This window comes from Delphinapterus leucas, chromosome 6 (genome assembly GCF_059928025.1).
Source record: "Delphinapterus leucas isolate spDelLeu-1000000601 "Yukka" chromosome 6, BTC_Dleu_Yukka2, whole genome shotgun sequence".
NCBI lineage: Eukaryota > Metazoa > Chordata > Mammalia > Artiodactyla > Monodontidae > Delphinapterus > Delphinapterus leucas.
Window position 1 is genome coordinate 76480921 of NC_143134.1, and position 17727 is coordinate 76498647.

Genomic DNA, 17727 nt, shown 5'->3' on the forward strand with positions numbered 1-17727 from the left:
AGCCTGGACCCTGTGTCACTAAGATCATTGATACTAAGCACATCAGTGATTCATGACTCACAAGTCAAGTGAAACTCCAAACCTAACAGAGTATCAACTGAAGCATTTTCCAAGAGGAAAACCCATGCTCTCTCTTCACCTCATTGGGTTGAGGCAATCGGAGCATTCAGGTGAGCTTCAGTAGCAAATGATGCTAGAACCCTGCTGCCCACACTTCATTAGATCCAGGCAGAAAAGTTTCTTAGCTACTGAAGGGAGGAAGCTACAGGGGCCAGTGGAGGCTGAGGATGGTTGTGAGCTTGGCCAGAAAGGAGAAACAGTGGGTGTGTGATTCAAGAAAATGGTTAAACAGAGGGAATGTGGGGAGGTCTCTGCCACCCATGGACACAATGTTACCTACCAATTCCTTCTTCTTCATGCACTCCATGAGGATGATGAACAGGTGCTGAGCTTGGGTTCGAGTGTATGTGAAAGTCTTCTGGATGGTCACCAATAGCTGGTCTCTCAAAGATTCGTTTATAAGTCTGCAGTGAAAAAATGTTGAAAGCGGGTTAACTCAGCTCCTATTTAGTACATATTTCTGACAAATATAGAACACGAGAAAGCATTATGAGGATTTACTTTAGATAGGAGTTATTTCTTCCCATATTTTTTTTCTATAGCAGTTATTTTGATTGTGATAATTTTTTTTAAAGTGCGTTTAAAAATAAATCCATTTCAACATCTCAGTACCTAAATGAGTAAAGGAAGAAGATGGATTTAGTTCTTTTTTGGCTCTCCCTTTTTTCTTTCATATGGCATATGTCTAATGCCCTCTTGCTCAAGTGCTGTTATCAAAAAAATACCTTCAATTAATCCTTTGCATCTTGGTAAAAATTTACTATTAATATATTACTTATTTGAAGGAGATTTAAATTTCACCTTCAGGTCTAACTGTGGAAAGAAAAATTTTGTCTCAGTAAGGGATTTCTGAGTATCAGTGAGGAGAAATAGGACTTATGTTTCCTCTAAAATCATTCCGTGAAGGTAGTAGCTGATCTGGCCCACAATTCAGGTCCTCACTATTTATGTTGAACTTTTGCTGTGTTGTGTACCAACAAGAGTCTGACCCATAAAGAGGTATTATACTGACTACTTTATTTAAAGATAGTTTTCGTATTATAGAGGAGTGAATTAAAACAAGGAAGGTGCATCGTATCAAGTTAAAGCTCAATTATCTCTTGCATGTGGACGAATCACAATTAATTTTAACTCCTTTACCACGAGCCTGGTGAGAACTGGTCTATCTCCATCAGCCATCAAATAGCAGGAAAGAAAATTCACTTTGTATTAATAGATACTATTCAAAATCAGGAAGATAAAACTTCTCTTAAGGACTAATTTGCCTAGTACTTTACAGTTTACAAATTGTCTTCACACATGAAGCAACAACAACTCCTAGATAAAATAGTATACTATAATTATTATCTCATTTGGTGCCTACAGAAATTTGATAGACAAGAGATCTGTCCAATTCAGAAGGGAAGGATATTTTAGCCAGAAAGAGCCAGATGCTTAAGGTCATTCAGAAAACAAGTGGCACAGTCAAAACCAGAACCTAGTTCTTCTGATTCCTCATCCGGTGCTCTTTCCACTACACCACACTGCCTTGTATTACACCTCGCAATACACAACTGCCTCTCTTTATCACTGCGGCTACTTGAGTAGGAAATTATAAAATTTCCTTTATTTGTTTCTTAAAAGAAAGCAAGATGAGAGGCTTGAGAATGTCTTCATATCACTGACCTGCTGTGCCCCAGGATTGTGTGAAGATTCACCTAGACCCACGAGGCTGGATATTATGGTGGCCCTACTTTGAGGCAGCTGCACTCCCCATGATAGAATTATACCAAGGATCCTGGAATGTCACTCACCTTGATGGAGGATTCGGTTACCCTTTTGGCCCCCCAGGAAGATTTATATCATGAACATATACATTCAGAAAAAGAGAATGATCCAGATAAAGTTGAAAAATGATACCAAATCCTCTCAAGATTACTGAATTATTCTGGAGGACTCTGTACTCTTAGTTGTGAACCACTCTGAAACCATCCATTCATTCATTCATTCAACAATTGCTTAGTGATGTCTATTTAGTGCCAGACACTGTGGTGCATGCCAGGGCTACAGGGATAGATGAGATATACACACTCACAGCCTTCAGTGGGCTTACACACCAGTGGAGTAGAAAGACACGATCCAGCAATTCAACTATAATTTACAGTGGTCAAGAAGCAGAGAAGCTTGTGACAGTTGAATACAATCTAATCTAAGGGGTTCGGGGCAGACTTCTTTGAGGAAGTGCTCTTTTATCTGAGACTTGAAGAATGGAGGAGCATTTAGCACTTGAAGGGGGTGGGATGGGGGTGGGGCTGGGGGGTGGTAAGAGCATATTTGGCAAACAAAACCGCATGAATAGGACTAGTTTGGAGAAAATAAAGAAGGCCAGTACGGCTAGAGAACAGAGAGCAAAAGAAAGAATGGAACAAGATGAGGCTGCAGAAGGGGTAAGCAAGGGCAAGATCATGGGAAATTTTCAAGACTGTGTTAGAGATTTGGATTTTTATCCCGCAGGCAAGGAGAACCATTGAAGGATTTAAGTTGGAGAGTAACATGATTACATTTGTGTTGCCAATTAATTTTCTGTAAGAGTCAAGACATGAGCACTCATACCTGGGCATGTGTCTACTTGACAGTCTAGAGGTTTTTGCAATATCAAGTGCACATAAATGTTGTACATGATTAACAACAGAAAAGACTCTCCTGATTAGCCGCTTGATAGATCCAATCACTCATCTGCAGGTGTTTAATTTTGACAACAACTCAAAATTTGTTTTCTATTGCCAAACATCTGTAATGAAATCCCAGTTCCCTGAGGTCATTAACGGTTTGAGGGATCTGTCTGTCACTTGTACCCAGTCTGTCACTTTGTAACAATTCAGAAATGATGTACAACTCAGCTGACTGTGGGCTTCAGTGGCTAGGAGAGCTGAAGGACACTAAGCATCTTATACCTTTTAGTCCAATTTTGCAACTGACTGAAATTGTGGCTTTGGTTAAATCATTTAGCAACAAAAACCATGGATTCTACTTCTAGAAGTACAAGAATTCTCTAGGTTGGTGTTTTCCAGAGTGTAGGAAAACTGTCACTGCTGGAGCTGAGATGAATTTAGGTGGAACAAAGGTGATTTGGTCCTTTCAAAGCATTAGGTTATACTCATTAAATATTAAATAACTGTTATTCCTGGTTTACTTCTTTTTCTGTCCTGATTGCATCAAGAGGAAAATTTCATTTTTGATGCTTCTTTGCCTTTCACAGCTCACAAACACTTACAAATCCCCCCTTTTGACAGAGAAATGACAGGTTTTAGGTCCCACACTCTTTGCAGAGAGTTTAATAATATTGTTTTTAAAAAGATACTGTATAATGGTTTGATGTGTTCATAGTGCAGCAGTGTTTATGACACACAATGGGCTTCACAGAGATAATCTTATTTGCTCTTCATAACAATCTGTGAGAAAAGCAGGTATTAATTCCATTTTGCAGAAGAGGAGACTGTGGCCCAAAGAGGTGAAATGATGTGTGCAGAGTCACAAAGCTTGCTCATCTCAGTGCTTCAGTTGGGTCTACTGAATTCAGCCTTCCTTCCATGGTGTTGCTTTTCCTGATTGTAATCTATAAATATGCCTTTCACTTTCCTACTCATCCGCACTGGAGGTAGACATTTGCGTGTATTTGTTGTAGGAAATTGCTTTTCCTTTTAGTTACATAGAAAATATCTGAAGGAAATCAGACACGTTTGGAGAAGATAAGGGGAAACTGGTAAATGAGGATAGCGAAAAAGTGCATTTAGTGCACTGAAGATTACATTTGCTTCTAATTTTCCACAAGTATTTTCTATGCTGACCTAGATGATTTCCATTTGGCACAAATTCTTACTGTCTTCTCCACCACACCTTTCTTATTTTGTGACTATACTCCTTATGATACTGGGAGGCCTACTTTCTTGAAATTATTACTTTCCTAGCTCTTCGCATATTTTTTTCTGCACAACACTGGAATGATTTAAAAATCTTGACTGTTATATTTAATCATGAACAAAAAATAGAAATAAGCTCATTTTAGATTTCTTTTTATGGTACTAAAATAGTGACTGAAAATTTCTTGACACCAAAACATGGTCATAGTATTATGTAAAATTTTAGTTTTAGAATTGGGTCTTTGACAAAGGGGTGCCTATTTATGGAAACTGTTAATTTGTGGTTCCATATGTACTGATGCTATTTTTGGTACACTTCAAATTAGAAGGCTTTCTGATTAGGAAGTGTAGTCATTGAAGTGAGGAAAATCTCTACACTACAGCATTTGTGTCTCCATTTAAATGCTGTACTTGTGATCTGAAGCTTTTCAGATGAGTCACAGAGTTATCTGAAATAGGTCAGTGTTCATCCAGTGCTCAGAGTAACCAAAACTTCCCACAGTTTGCTACTAATATTCTGTTCAAATGCTGGCAATTCAACCCGCATGTACATATTTTTCTCAAAATGAATTTATCTGCAATATCAGAGTTTTGTTCCTAGATTTAAAAATCGGAAAACGCATTCAGAATTCAATGGGACTCAAACAGCTAGGCTTAGGCTAATGGCTTTTGAGGAGAGGAGCCCTTCTTATGCCCCCACAGACACTCTCTCTTAACCTATTCAGATACAATGTGAGAAAATTTTACTTGTATAAATAAAAATGACTGTTAATAATACCACTGTTTGGTACTTACAAAACATCATTTCCCATGGAATCTCTAATGGTCTAAAAAAAAGAAATTTGCTTCAAACCAAAGCAAAGTACTAAATACAACATTAGGGCACAGAAAGTTTACATGTCTTGTCTAAGGTCACAGAGACTGGTATTTTTCTTTTTTTCTCTTCCCTTTCTCCTTCTCTTTCTTCTTTAGTAAAAGTTATCAGTTCTTCCCAAATGGCTGAGGTCACAAGTAGCAGCATGACTCTTCCCAGAGAGGCAGGAGAGCATCATGAATAAAAGCATCATGGTCACCAGGGCCAGGATGTCTGGAGTTCAAATGTCACTTCTAGCTGTGTGATCTTGTGCAAATTACTTAGTATTTCCAAGTCATATTTTTTGTATATGTAAAATAGGAATTATAATAGTACTTATAGACTTGTGAATGTTAAATGGATTAATCTTTGCAAAATGCTTAGAAAAGTGCCTGACACACAGCAAGTCCTATGTAAACGTTTGCTATTATTAGAGCTCAGTCCTACAATGCTCCTTAGGAAAGTGTCACTGACCAGCCCTTCTTGTCAAGTAGCACAACCAGTGGCCAGGGCCTCTGTGTGTAATGCAGAGCTCTCCCCTGGGATCAACAGTGCTCTGCATACCTGGAGAGCCCAGTGGTATAAGGACACTCCAATCCTTATACCACTGGGCTCGCCAGGTGTGCAGTCAGAGAAATAACTTTCTGACTTCAGAGAGGTCAGAGATCACCATTCTTTCTTACATTTGAGACAGAGATACTTAGATTTGGAGGTTTAATTATAATGGAGCCTTGCAAACATCCCATGCAGGCAGCACCTAAACATTCGTTCACTCATTCATTCAACGAACAATATTGTGTTTACTATGTGCCAGGCACTATGCTAGAGGTAGAGAGATGAACACTATTCAGTCCTAGCCTCAAGGAACTCACAGGATCGTGTGTCAACATACTCTGGTCATTTAGTAATAGGTAACACACCCCAACCTTAGCAATGTAAAACAGTATTTATTTATTGTGTTGATAATCTTGTGGGCCAAGGATTCAGGCAGAGGTGACTCATGCAAATGGTACTAACAGATCACTAATTGGTTTCTTCCCTATGTCCTCTACTATATTCCCCATGGTGTTGATTGAATGGTTCTCTTACAAGGCAAATAAGATTCTATCATATCCTTCTTAAAACCCTGCAATAGCTTCCCATCACTAGCAAGATAACACCTCAACTTGCATATGGCATTTAAGGCTTATCATGGCCTCTCTCCCAGCTAGGCTCATCCCCTGCAACTCTCTCACACATATTCTATAAAATGCTATTATCGCCCAAACACACCAGACTCTTGCATGCTTCTATGCCCTTGAACTTGCTGTACCTGCTGCTTGCAATGCTCTCTACATCTGATCCTGTCACTCAGGCTCATCACTCATAATTCAGCTCCAAGTCCACCTCCTGTGTGAAAGTCTCTGATTACCACTCTCTTGATGTTCCCATAGCACTGGATACATATTAATTACTACTATTATTATATTGTATGGGAATTATTTATTTACATGTATGTCTCCCTCCAGTAGATTATGAACTCCTTGAAGGAGTGAATGCATCTTCACACTTCCTGTACCTAAGCTCTAGAAGAGTACATAGTTCATTGTTGGTTCTAGAAGCATATCTGTGGACTGACTGAGTGAATGTGTAGCTGCCTACTCATTAGCTACTCTGTGGCAGTTAACCAGGTGGTCTTCCCCATTCCCCTTTGCTCCTCATGCTGGGATGGACTTCAAACCTATTTGGGAGAATGAGAGAAGTGGCACAGGGTTTTGCCCCTCGCCCCCCAACAATCTGATTTTCTTGATCGTTTTTCATTCAATCAGATCCATCTCTAAGAAATATTCTAGTTTTTCTTTAAACTCAAAGGGTATTTAGAAATGAATTGGCCACCAAACTCAATAATCTATATTTGGTTCTACTTCTGGAAACTGTTTTCCCCATTTGAATTGCTATGTAGCTCATCAGGAGGAGATGCATATTCACTGTGTCTCCCCCATAATGCTTAGGGCAATGTCTTGACCATAAAAGTGCTCAATAACTATTTAAAGACTTTAAGGATTTCAGTGATATCAAGATAATTCCTTCACATAGATCTTGGTGTTTTTTTATGGAAGTAATTGTATCACATAAAAATCAACTCACTGTGATAAACTAATGGAAAAGAACATGAAAAAGAATGATTATATATATGTATAACTAAATCACTTTGCTGTACAGTAGAAATTAAAACAAATTGTAAAGCAACTATACTACAATAAAATAAACTAAAATTAAAAAGATCAACTCAACATACATCTACAGTTTTTCAACTAATTCCATGTCATACATTGAAGGAGTGAGATCAGTTTTGCAATCTTCTATAGAAGATGGAATGTTATAATTAAAGCACTATGATATGGTGCCTTTGGTTGGAATCCAGTTCTTTCATTTACTAGTTGAGGGACCTGAGGCAGGTTATTCAATCTCTTTAAGCCTCCATCTCCTTAACTGTTGAAAGGGGGTAGAATGTCTTTGTAGGTTGATGTATTTGGAAAAAGATAAGGCATAGAAAGCACCTAGCACTGTTCTTGGTACATAGTAGGTGTTCAATAATAAGCAGTTTTTTCTTATTATTAAATACCCCAGGGGCTTTCGCACCTGCAGGGAATCCCAATGATGTGCCCAGCTCAGGGCTGAAGCAAGGTATTGCATATGCAAATTAGCTGGAGGAGACCAATTCTATGGAGGAGGGAAAAACTGCAGTATTTCTATAAAAGTTGGATGGAGCAGGTCTGTGAATGGGATGGAAAAGGCTAAGATTTTTTTAAATTAATTAATTTTATCTTATTTTATTTATTTATTGGCTGCGTCAGGTCTTCGTTGCTGCGCGTGGGCTTTCCCTAGGTGTGGCAAACGGGGGCTACTCTTCGTTGCGGTGTGCGGGCTTCTCATTGTGGTGGCTTCTCTTGTTGTGGAACATGGACTCTAGGCACACAGGCTTCAGTAGTTGTGGCACGCGGGCTCAGTATTTGTGGCTTGCAGTTTCTAGAGCGCAGGCTCAGTAGTTGTCGCACACAGGCTTAGTTGCTCCGCAGCATGTGGGATCTTCCTGGACCAGGGCTTGAACCCGTGTCCCCTGCACTGGCAGGTGGATTCCTAACCACTGCACTACCAGGGAAGCCCAAGGCTATAATTCAAAACCACTTAGAAGGGTATCAATGAAGAGAGTTCATTAGCTCTTGTATTATGTTCATCAATGTCATGTAAAAACAAACAACTGATGCTAAGATAACCTAAAACCACTACTCTAGATAATTTTATGTCATCTTGAAGTCAAACTGCTGTTAGTATCAGAACTGTTACTTGACTATGACCTCCTCCTGAAGCTTATATTTTGATATTTCTAGAGCCTGTGTGTTCTAGGAAAAGTGCTAATCCGAAAATTCTATTGAGGAATTTGAAGTTCAGGATAAAGGAATGATACAACTTCAGAACAACCACCTTACAGATGAAGAATCTGAAGCCTGAACAGGTAAACTGACTTGTTAAAGATTACATAGCTGAAAGCATCAGAGCTGGGCTTAGAGAACAAGAGAATACGAAGGAATAATCTTTGAAAATGAATTATACTAACCTAAATACATAGGCTCAGCTCAGTGTAGTAAAGTTAGTGATTTGTTTAAACGATTGGATACAAGAGGAGATTTCTTCTGTTTTATCCCTGAGACAGGATGTTATATATCTTATATGTGAGAAGACTGAGTAAGGTGATTTCAACGATCCACTACTTTCTCAGAGTTACTCCCTTAACTTAGCAGATGTCCCAAGTTCCTTTTAAAATTAATTAAAAGGCAAATAACTATTTTGCTCAACAATTAGAAGGCCTAACGTGATATTTCATGTTAAACTACTTAGCTATAATTGACTGATGTTGATGTTTTTCAGGAAGCACTAGTTGGATAGAAAGTTGGGGAAGATGTGAATGGAATGTAGAAAAGTGACCAAACTACTTTGCCCAAGTTTTACTGTGGATCAACTCCAGGTACAAATGGCCTTTATTAGCTAAGACATATTAGAAATAGTACCTCTCATCTTGTTTGAGCATCTGGCCTAGAAAAGTTGTTCACCTGGGCTTTTCCTGAGGGTTTCCATCTAGCAACGTGAGGTAGTTAGACGGATCTTAGAGAAGCTGCTTATAATTGGGCAAGATGCACATACATTGATGGTACAGTCTGCTCTCTGGCAAATTTCACCTACCATTAACCATAGAGTGATGTGTCTTACATTCCTTTCTTTCTACTTACCTTCCGACCTACCTACCTATTATCTATCTACCTACCTACCTATCTAATATCTATCTACTTTTTAAAACCCACTCTACAATCCTGAGCCAGATATAGTAAAACAGAAGGCTTAGATACACATACAAAAGGAAACAGAAGGTAGGTGGTGAGGTAGGGTTGAGAGTGGTGCTAAGAGAGGCAGTTAACACCTATTATAAGACAAGCTTTGTGCTGTGCATCTTGTATTTGGCATTTCATAAAGAAAGACAGATTAATCTAAGAAAATCCTAACTCTAACTCCTCGGATGCATGGACTACATGTTATATTACTTACGTACTCCTTCTCTCAGTGTTCACAGACGTGCTGTAGACAGAGGCTTTTCCTCTACCTCCTTATCTTGATTCCCCTCACCCTTCTCCTTTTCCCCATAGTGTATCACTTTCTAAAATGTTCTACAAGCTTATTTATTATGTATATTACTTATTATCTATCTAACCATGCTAAAATTTAAAATGTAAGCTCCACAACAGAAGAAATGTTTGTCTATTTGGCTCACAGGTGTGTTTTTGCCCACACCTAGAATAGTGCCTGGAACATGGTAGGTGTCCAAAAATATTGAATGACTGAGTACATAATGTTGGTTGGATGAAAGAATGTAATTTAAAAATGAAGGGAACAATTTCTAATAACATTGGAAATCTGTCAGACTTTCAAGGGTTCCTAGTGTGGTAGAATCCCATTACAGAAATGCCAGAGCTGTGCGAGCTATTAGCCACACGTGGCAATTCAAATTTAAATTTATTACAATTAAATAAAATTTAAAATTCAATTCCTTAGTCACTCTAGCCACAATTCAAGAGCTCACTGCCTATCTGATTGGACGGCAGAGATACAGAACATATCCATCATCACACAAAGTTCTATTGGATAGCGCTGCTCTTGAGGCAGAGGTGCCAAATCCTCAACCTTAGGGACTAGCAGGACATTAGGTGAGAAATCCTGAACAGTGTTGGCTGCATCTCTCCAGTTCCTATTCTTCTCTTTGCCTTTGGTTATGAATGTGCCCAAGAGTAGAAACTGAATTGTTGCCAGAGGATATGGGGACTGCCACATGGTCAGGTAGCTTCTCTGCTGCCAAAGCTGTAAGGAAAACACATCCTCTGATTTCATTCCAAGTGAAATCCCATCAGTGAATATTGCACATAGCCAGGCAAGAGGAATAATCAAACTTTTGTTGTTTTAGGCCCTGTATGAGAGACAGAATCAGAGCTGGACTGAGATGTGTAGGCTCCTCGGGCAGGCAAAAAAAAACTCTGGCACCTCTTCAACTGACATGCTTTAAACGTTGGTCCAACATTTAATTCAAAGGAGAAGTTAACCAGCATGTGAAACAAGAAGGAGAAGATGGAAGCTGGGTGCAGCTTCCTCTGTTGCTCGGAGTAACTCAGCTCTGGGGCAAGTAAGCCTCCTGCAGTTCCTGGGGCCCATTTTCCTAGGAGGCAACATGGTGCAGCTGCTACGAGCAGAGTTTCCAGCCCTAATCTTCCTAGGCAGACCACTCTCTAGCTGTGCGATACTGAACTTTCCTAACCTTTCTCTACTCAATTTCCTCATTTATAAAATTGAGATAATTATCATAGCTACCTCACAGCATTTATGAAATAAAGTGTCTAAATCAGGCTCTTGCATGTAGAAGCTTTAAAAAATAGTAATTTCAACTCCTCAAGTATGCTATTGGGGGGAGGGTCAGGGGTGTGGAGGAAAAGGGAGTGGTAAATATCACTTCTCTTTCAAAGTCATTTGTCAAAGTATTCCTTCTAACCCTATATCTTACTCTATGAGATGTTGGGGCAAATATAATTTTCTCTATTTTTGTATGTATTCTGTGATGAATTAGTTCCTAACTTTTTGAAAAAGTTATTCTTTTTTCTAATACATTATCCATTGGCAATTGCACTTTGTCCCTCAGTCCGGCTCCAAACAGCACCACCCCACAATAAAGAGCTTCTTGTCCCTCATATCCTATGCATTATGCTTGTGTGAAAAGGCTCATATCATCAGATAATTTAAAGATTGATGTGATTCACAGTGTTGATAAAAAAACTGAGTATTTCTTAAGTATCTTTTAGGCAGATAAGGTTCTTATTTTTCCCCTGGTTTCATAATTCAATGTGCTGCTTGATGCGTGCCTGGTAGCGATATACGCAGGCTAGCTAAAAGATTTTGTTTTTATTCAAGAATAAGAATAGACATCCATGGTATTTGGACTATAAATTTCCTTCTTTGCATCATTGCTAATCTACCACAGTAATCTTTCTAGAGTCCAGATGTGGCCTCAGAATCACTCTCAACACATCATCCTAGGAAGCCACTACTGGTTGATTATTGTTGACACTCAAGATGAAAACTTGTCATCCCTCTACCAGAGATAATAAATCTCAAATATACTGTCAAATGGTGAAAACCAATAAGATCATAGGGTCAAAGAGCTCCAAATTTTAGGCCTGTCTCTAAGACACTGAACTGTGGTTTCCATGGAGTTAGAAGAACTGATTCTTTATTGCTTATTTAAGACCTTTAGGGGGTCACTGCTCATGGACGGACACTTCATTTACATTGAATAAACCCAGAAAACACAATGAACATGTATATTAACTCTAGGATGGTTGTCCAGCAATTAGGACAATAAAGGACAGGCTTTACTGAAACTGAATGGAGACTTTTCTAGTTTGTACTTTTCAGAAGTACAAACTTGAGTTAACCTTGAAGTCCTACTTTAATGCATCTTTAGTGTTTCTCTGGATGAAGAAGCTTTTATAAGCAGGTAGTTACTGCTGTAAATAGTTTTCATAAATCCTGTGGCTCATAATCAACATTTGAGAATTGCATGGGGAATCTGAGTGAAATCCATTAAGAACATTCCAAACATTATCTATTATTAATGATCACTCGGTGAGATGTTAATACACTGTATTTTTAGCAGCTGCAGGTTCTAATGTCAGCCAGGTTGATTCAGAATTCATTTCCTCTAAGGTAGAGGGATTAAATACCAGGAGAGTTTATTATCTGCACCTCACCCAGATAAGTTTTAAATGTATTTGTGGGTTTTAAAGCTCTCATGAGAGAGAAACTATGCATTGGATTTCAGAAAGAAAAATTTCCTAGAAATTAAGTGGGTAAAGAAATGTACATGGACATCTCATGCTAAGGCAGAGAGGCCTATGGCAGCAAGCTGTGCTTGGAGAGCAGTGCAGGGGACAGTTCAGCTGGGTTTCAGGTAAATGGAAGTTTCACTGAGATGGCTCTAGAGGGACGCTGGGGCCAGAATGCAAAGAGTCCTGAGTTTAAGTAAAGGAATGTGGACTTAACCTGTAGATTAATGGTCTTCAACTGGGTTCTACAAAGAAGCCCCTGGAATTTTGAGGATGAGCTCCAGAGCTGCTTCACAACTGCTTTAGTGGGTGAGAACCAGGCAGAGAGAAGGAGGCTAAGCCAGAGGTTCTCAAAGTATGGACCCTGGGCCAACAGTACCCATATCTCCTGGGTGCTCCTTTGAAATGCAAATCACCTGGCCCCAACCAGACTTACTGAATTAGAAAATCTGTGGTGGGGCCTGGCAATTCATTCTAAGAAGCCCTCTGGGTAGTTTTTTTTAATGCTAATGGTTTTTTAATCTTTTTTTTTTTTGGCTGCACCAGGTCTTAGTTGCAGCACCCGGGATTCGCTGTGGCATGCTGGATCTTTTTTTAGTTGTGGCATGCAGACTCTAAGAAGCCCTCTGGGTAATTCTGATGCAAGGTAAAAGTTGAGAACCAGTGGTCTAGGCCTTCCACCCCAGCTTCAACAGAGAAAACCTGTGTCTTGTCTGTTTTATAAATGGCACTTGTACCACAGATTTCATTTGAGAAGGGGTCCAGGGGCTTTAAAGAAGTGAAAATCAATACTAGAGGCAAGTGGGAAATTGGGACTCTTAAATGGTTATCCATTGCAATTGTCAAGTTAAAGGAAAGTGAGGTAATACCTTCTAATGCTGAAGTTAGTGGCCCCAGTGACTGTCAGTGGCTTCTCAAACAGCTGAGAGCCATCATTCACAACCAACTAGCATCACTTCACTTTTAAGTACTATTGCTTTTCTCATCTGCTTTTCTTTCTCTTTTTAAATTGTTCATACCTTTTGAACTACTCAAGAAATAATTTTCAAGAGAAATAGGGAGGTGAGCTGAATAGCTTTAAGAAATCCATATAAATAAAAATACTAACAGAGAAGTCTCCCAGTCCTGTCTAAATGCATATTTTTATGCTGTATGAAGAGCTATAGATTGCTCTTCAAGGGAAGAATTTTCAAGTCTGACAGATGTTTGGAACCAAGAACAGCTGTGATAAAGAAAGAAATGAGGAGATTCATGCTAAATACACTTTTCAAGTCAACTGGGTTCCAAAGACAAAGTTTGGCAGAGAGTACAAAGTGCTTGTGGTAACAATGCAATGACTTGTGTGAGTAGACTGCACATGAGGCATAGAAAGTGAAGAAGCTGTTTTTGGAAACACCAGAGAAATATAAAGAGAAATCTAATTTTTATAAACTTTAAAAGAGCTTATGCAGCCTCACAGATAATTGAGAACAGACTTGTGTTTGCCAAGGAGGGGGATGGGGGAGGGATGGAGTGGGAGTTTGGGATTAGCAGATGCAAATTATTATATATAGGATGGATAAACAACAAAGTCCTACTGTGTAGCACAGGGAACTATGGAGAAGAATATGAAAAAGAATGTATATACATATGTATAACCGAATCACTTTGCTGTACAGCAGAAATTAACACAACACTGTTAGTCAACTATACTTCAATGAAATAAATTTTAAAAAAGTTTCTGAAAGTGTGGTCCATGGACCACTCTTATTGGAATCATCTGGGGTTTTGGTTTCAAATACAGTTTCCGGCACCCCAGCCCAGCTACACTGAATCAGGATGCTTAGGGGACTTTTTCTTTCACTCTCCAGATGATTCTCAGGCATGCTGGAATGTGATAACCACATGCTTATTCTGAAAGTTTTCTATATAACAAGTGGCCGAGAGTTAGCTAAGCAAATCTCAGGGGAACACAACTGGTACCTCTGAAGTCTTCACTTTCATTGATGGGGTATCTAAAAGCTCTGGGCAGTGATTCCCTAAAAAGGATTTCTTTGCGGTAATGGATTACCCAGCTCCGTGTTTTTCTCATGTTTGCTCCTTATGTTCAAGACCACATTTTCCCAACTTGGAGTTGAGCAATTCTAAAGTAAATTTAATCAATGTAGAGAACTTATCGGCCAATTTATATCAATAAAAGTTTTCACTGGTACTTTCCTCCATGAACTATCTAGATTTTTTTTTAAGTCAATGCTTCATTCTCTCCATGGTGGCACACATGGAGGGACCAAATTGCAAACTCTAAGGCAAAAACATTTATTTTATTTTGCACTTTCCTAAATAAATGAAGCTACTCTAGCCTTGTGGAACTTGGATACAATGACATAAGTATCCATGGAACTATATATTTATATATTCCACAGAGGGAAAAATCACAGTAATACTCTCTTTATGAAACTTTCTCCATCTACTCCAACCTCTGCCTCTTTCTGCCTTTTAGAATTCAGTAACTAACAACTAGTTGAAAATTATTTTCTATTATATTAGTTCAAATGAGATTATACCTCTCCAGGAAAGGCCTAAAACAAGCATTCAAAAAATACCTGGTGACTGATTGATTTGAAAAGTGAGGTTATAAGTCCTACATCTAAGTTTTCACTTAAAATTTAAACACACACATACATACACATATTATTATCATTTATATATAAGTATATATACTTAATTATATAAAATTAAATTTTATAGTATTAAATTAATATATCAATTAATTTCATTACATTGAATTTGAGTATATATAAATTCAGTTTAATAATATCTATCTATACACACACACCACCACACAAAACACCATACTGTCTCATATAATTTGTCCCTTTACCAGCTTTCTTTCAATCCTACTCAGATTGATTCTTTTTTCTGTGTTGACGTGCATAAAAGAGGTTCGTATGTTAGCTTTTCCTTGATCATTCATGCTGACCCTCACTTTATAGTTTTTGATGGAAAAGGGGAAGAGAAGCAATAGAGTTATTACATTGCCATTTTAAGGATAATTAACAAAACTGTTTCCACTGAATAGATTCTCATGAGGAATGCCACACTCAAGTGCTCTGTGCTCTGGTAACACTTTATACATTTATCATAGCATACATGACCTTCTAGCTATCTGTACTCATGCCTGTGTTGGATATCTCCATTTAATCTCCAAAGTCCTCAACAGTGCCACGTCCTGCCCGTCCTCTAACAGTTAAATGTTAACTTGGGAAACAGTTTACAAAACCAGCACTTTTTTATAAATAAAGCCACCAGTATTCTGTGCCTGTACAAGATGTTTCCAATTTTTCTTACTTCCCTTCTGAGGTCACAAAACAGAATCCAGTTTTGACATGCTTTTTATAGAAAATTCTAGAAAAGAGACAAGGCAAGATGAAATTAACAAAAAATAAAATGGACACTTGAAGTTGGCATGCCTGCTATTGGTTTCCTTCCTTCTCACTTGACATTCCCATTATGTCTAAATCATGCTGGAATACAAACCATCGAGATCAATTACTTTCTTTCAGCAGATCTTACAGAGACAAATGATAGGCCTGTGGCATCCTTCAGCTTTAGCTGGAAATCTCTTGAGCAGCAGAAGGAAAGAGTGGCCACCACACAGAATGATATGCCCTAGGGAATACAGTCTACACCTGGGGTTCTATTTTTTTTTTTTTTTCTGGTACACGGGCCTCTCACTGCTGTGGCCTCTCCCGTTGCGGAGCACAGGCTCCGGACATGCAGGCTCAGAGGCCATGGCTCACAGGCCCAGCCGCTCCGCAGCATGTGGATCTTCCCGGACTGGGGCACGAACCCGTGTCCCCTGCATCGGCAGGCAGACTCCCAACCACTGCGCCACCAGGGAAGCCCAACACCTGGGGTTCTAAAATGACTAGTTTTCTGGTGACTTTCTCCTGTCCTTGGTCATTTTGATGTGTATTTGGAGAGAAACAAACTTGTCACATCTCTGGTAGGATACAGTTATATAATCTGAAGCCATGCAGCAAAATTTTCCTTCTTCATTTCTACTTTGTGTTCCATTTATGCCTTTATTTTAGCTAATCCAAAAATGTAGGGACCCTATTAAGCTCCCTTTAAACAGGCAAATCAGACTTTTATTTCAAATACAATATTTATCTCCCGTATTCAAGAGCAAGGCTTTGCTCATTTATTCTTCACAATACCTGATGCAAATTCCACTGGCACATAAGGATGTGAAGTCTATTGGTGTTTGCCCCATTAATAACTTTCCAAGTGTTATGACTACTTAAAACTTTAAGGCTTTCTGTTACTGCAAGTTCTGCTTCTTGCCTAGGGTATCTAAAAATGGTAAATCCGGAAGATTATTTTTGGGACAAACTTGTCAAAATAAACATAAGCACTGATAATACAATTTGGATGAATGGGGTAATCATCTCAGGACTCACATTCATTCAGATGCCTTTTTCATGCTGATGTTTTTCATCTGTGGGTCATTGCTCACTAATTGATAAATGAGGGGCTAGACCACATTTCTCTGCAATCTGAGACTTGGGTTGACAATTATCAAGCAAAGTAATCTCTGACTTCAACTTCAGAAACCTACAGCCGGAAAGGTGCTCCTGACTATGGGTAATGCTGGTCATCTTGGTTAGTCAACACAGCAAAAACGGGAATCCTAGTATTTAAAAACTGAGGTAGGGCTTCCCTGGTGGCGCAGTGGTTGAGAGTCCGCCTGCCGATGCAGGGGACACGGGTTCGTGCCCTGGTCCGGGAAGATCCCACATGCCAGCGGAATGGCTAGGCCCGTGAGCCATGGCCGCTGAGCCTGCGCGTCCGGAGCCTGTGCTCCGCAATGGGAGAGGCCACAACAGTGAGAGGCCCGCATAACGCAAAAAAAAAAAAACAACAAAAAACCTGAGGTAACTGAATCTAACGTTACTTAGATAGCATCAATCTATTTATGTCTGCAGTGCTGAGTCATTTGTGATTCAGAAATAATATTTGATAATATTTCTAAAGCAATGAAATTAGGTAGGGAAAGTGACTTGTGACTCATTCTAAACTATGACAGATGAGAAATAGAAAATCCAATATGTCAATAAGGAAAAAAACAAAATTTGACCATTTCTTTCTGGTAGTATAGTCCACAGAACAGAGGTGGGGAGAAAAGATAAAAATAAGAATTTAATTGCAATTGTCTTCTAGTCTATCCAAACCCATTTGCATTGGGAGAGATACAGTCTGACTTTTTCTGCCTCACGTAATCTCATCGACACAAGTTAATCAGTATTTGCAATGATAATTTGCTTCCAGAGCGATTCCCTTTCAAATTCATATTCTTGGGAGGTAGTTAATAACAGGGAATTTAAAGTCAAAATATCAAGTTCACAAAAGTTAAACTACAGGGCTTCCCTGGTGGCGCAGTGGTTGGGAGTCCGCCTGCCGATGCAGGGGACGC

At 39.0% G+C, this 17727-nt stretch overlaps 1 protein-coding gene across 1 annotated transcript in view; it reads right to left on the minus strand.

Annotated features, from left to right (window-relative positions):
- The window catches only part of TRPM3 (transient receptor potential cation channel subfamily M member 3), a 248298-nt gene that overhangs the window by 169337 nt on the left and 61234 nt on the right, over positions 1-17727 (minus strand). The window contains exon 7 of the mRNA XM_089912633.1: positions 401-524. Within this exon, the coding sequence (XP_089768759.1) occupies positions 401-524 (124 nt within the window). The remainder of the gene's footprint in view (positions 1-400; positions 525-17727) is intronic.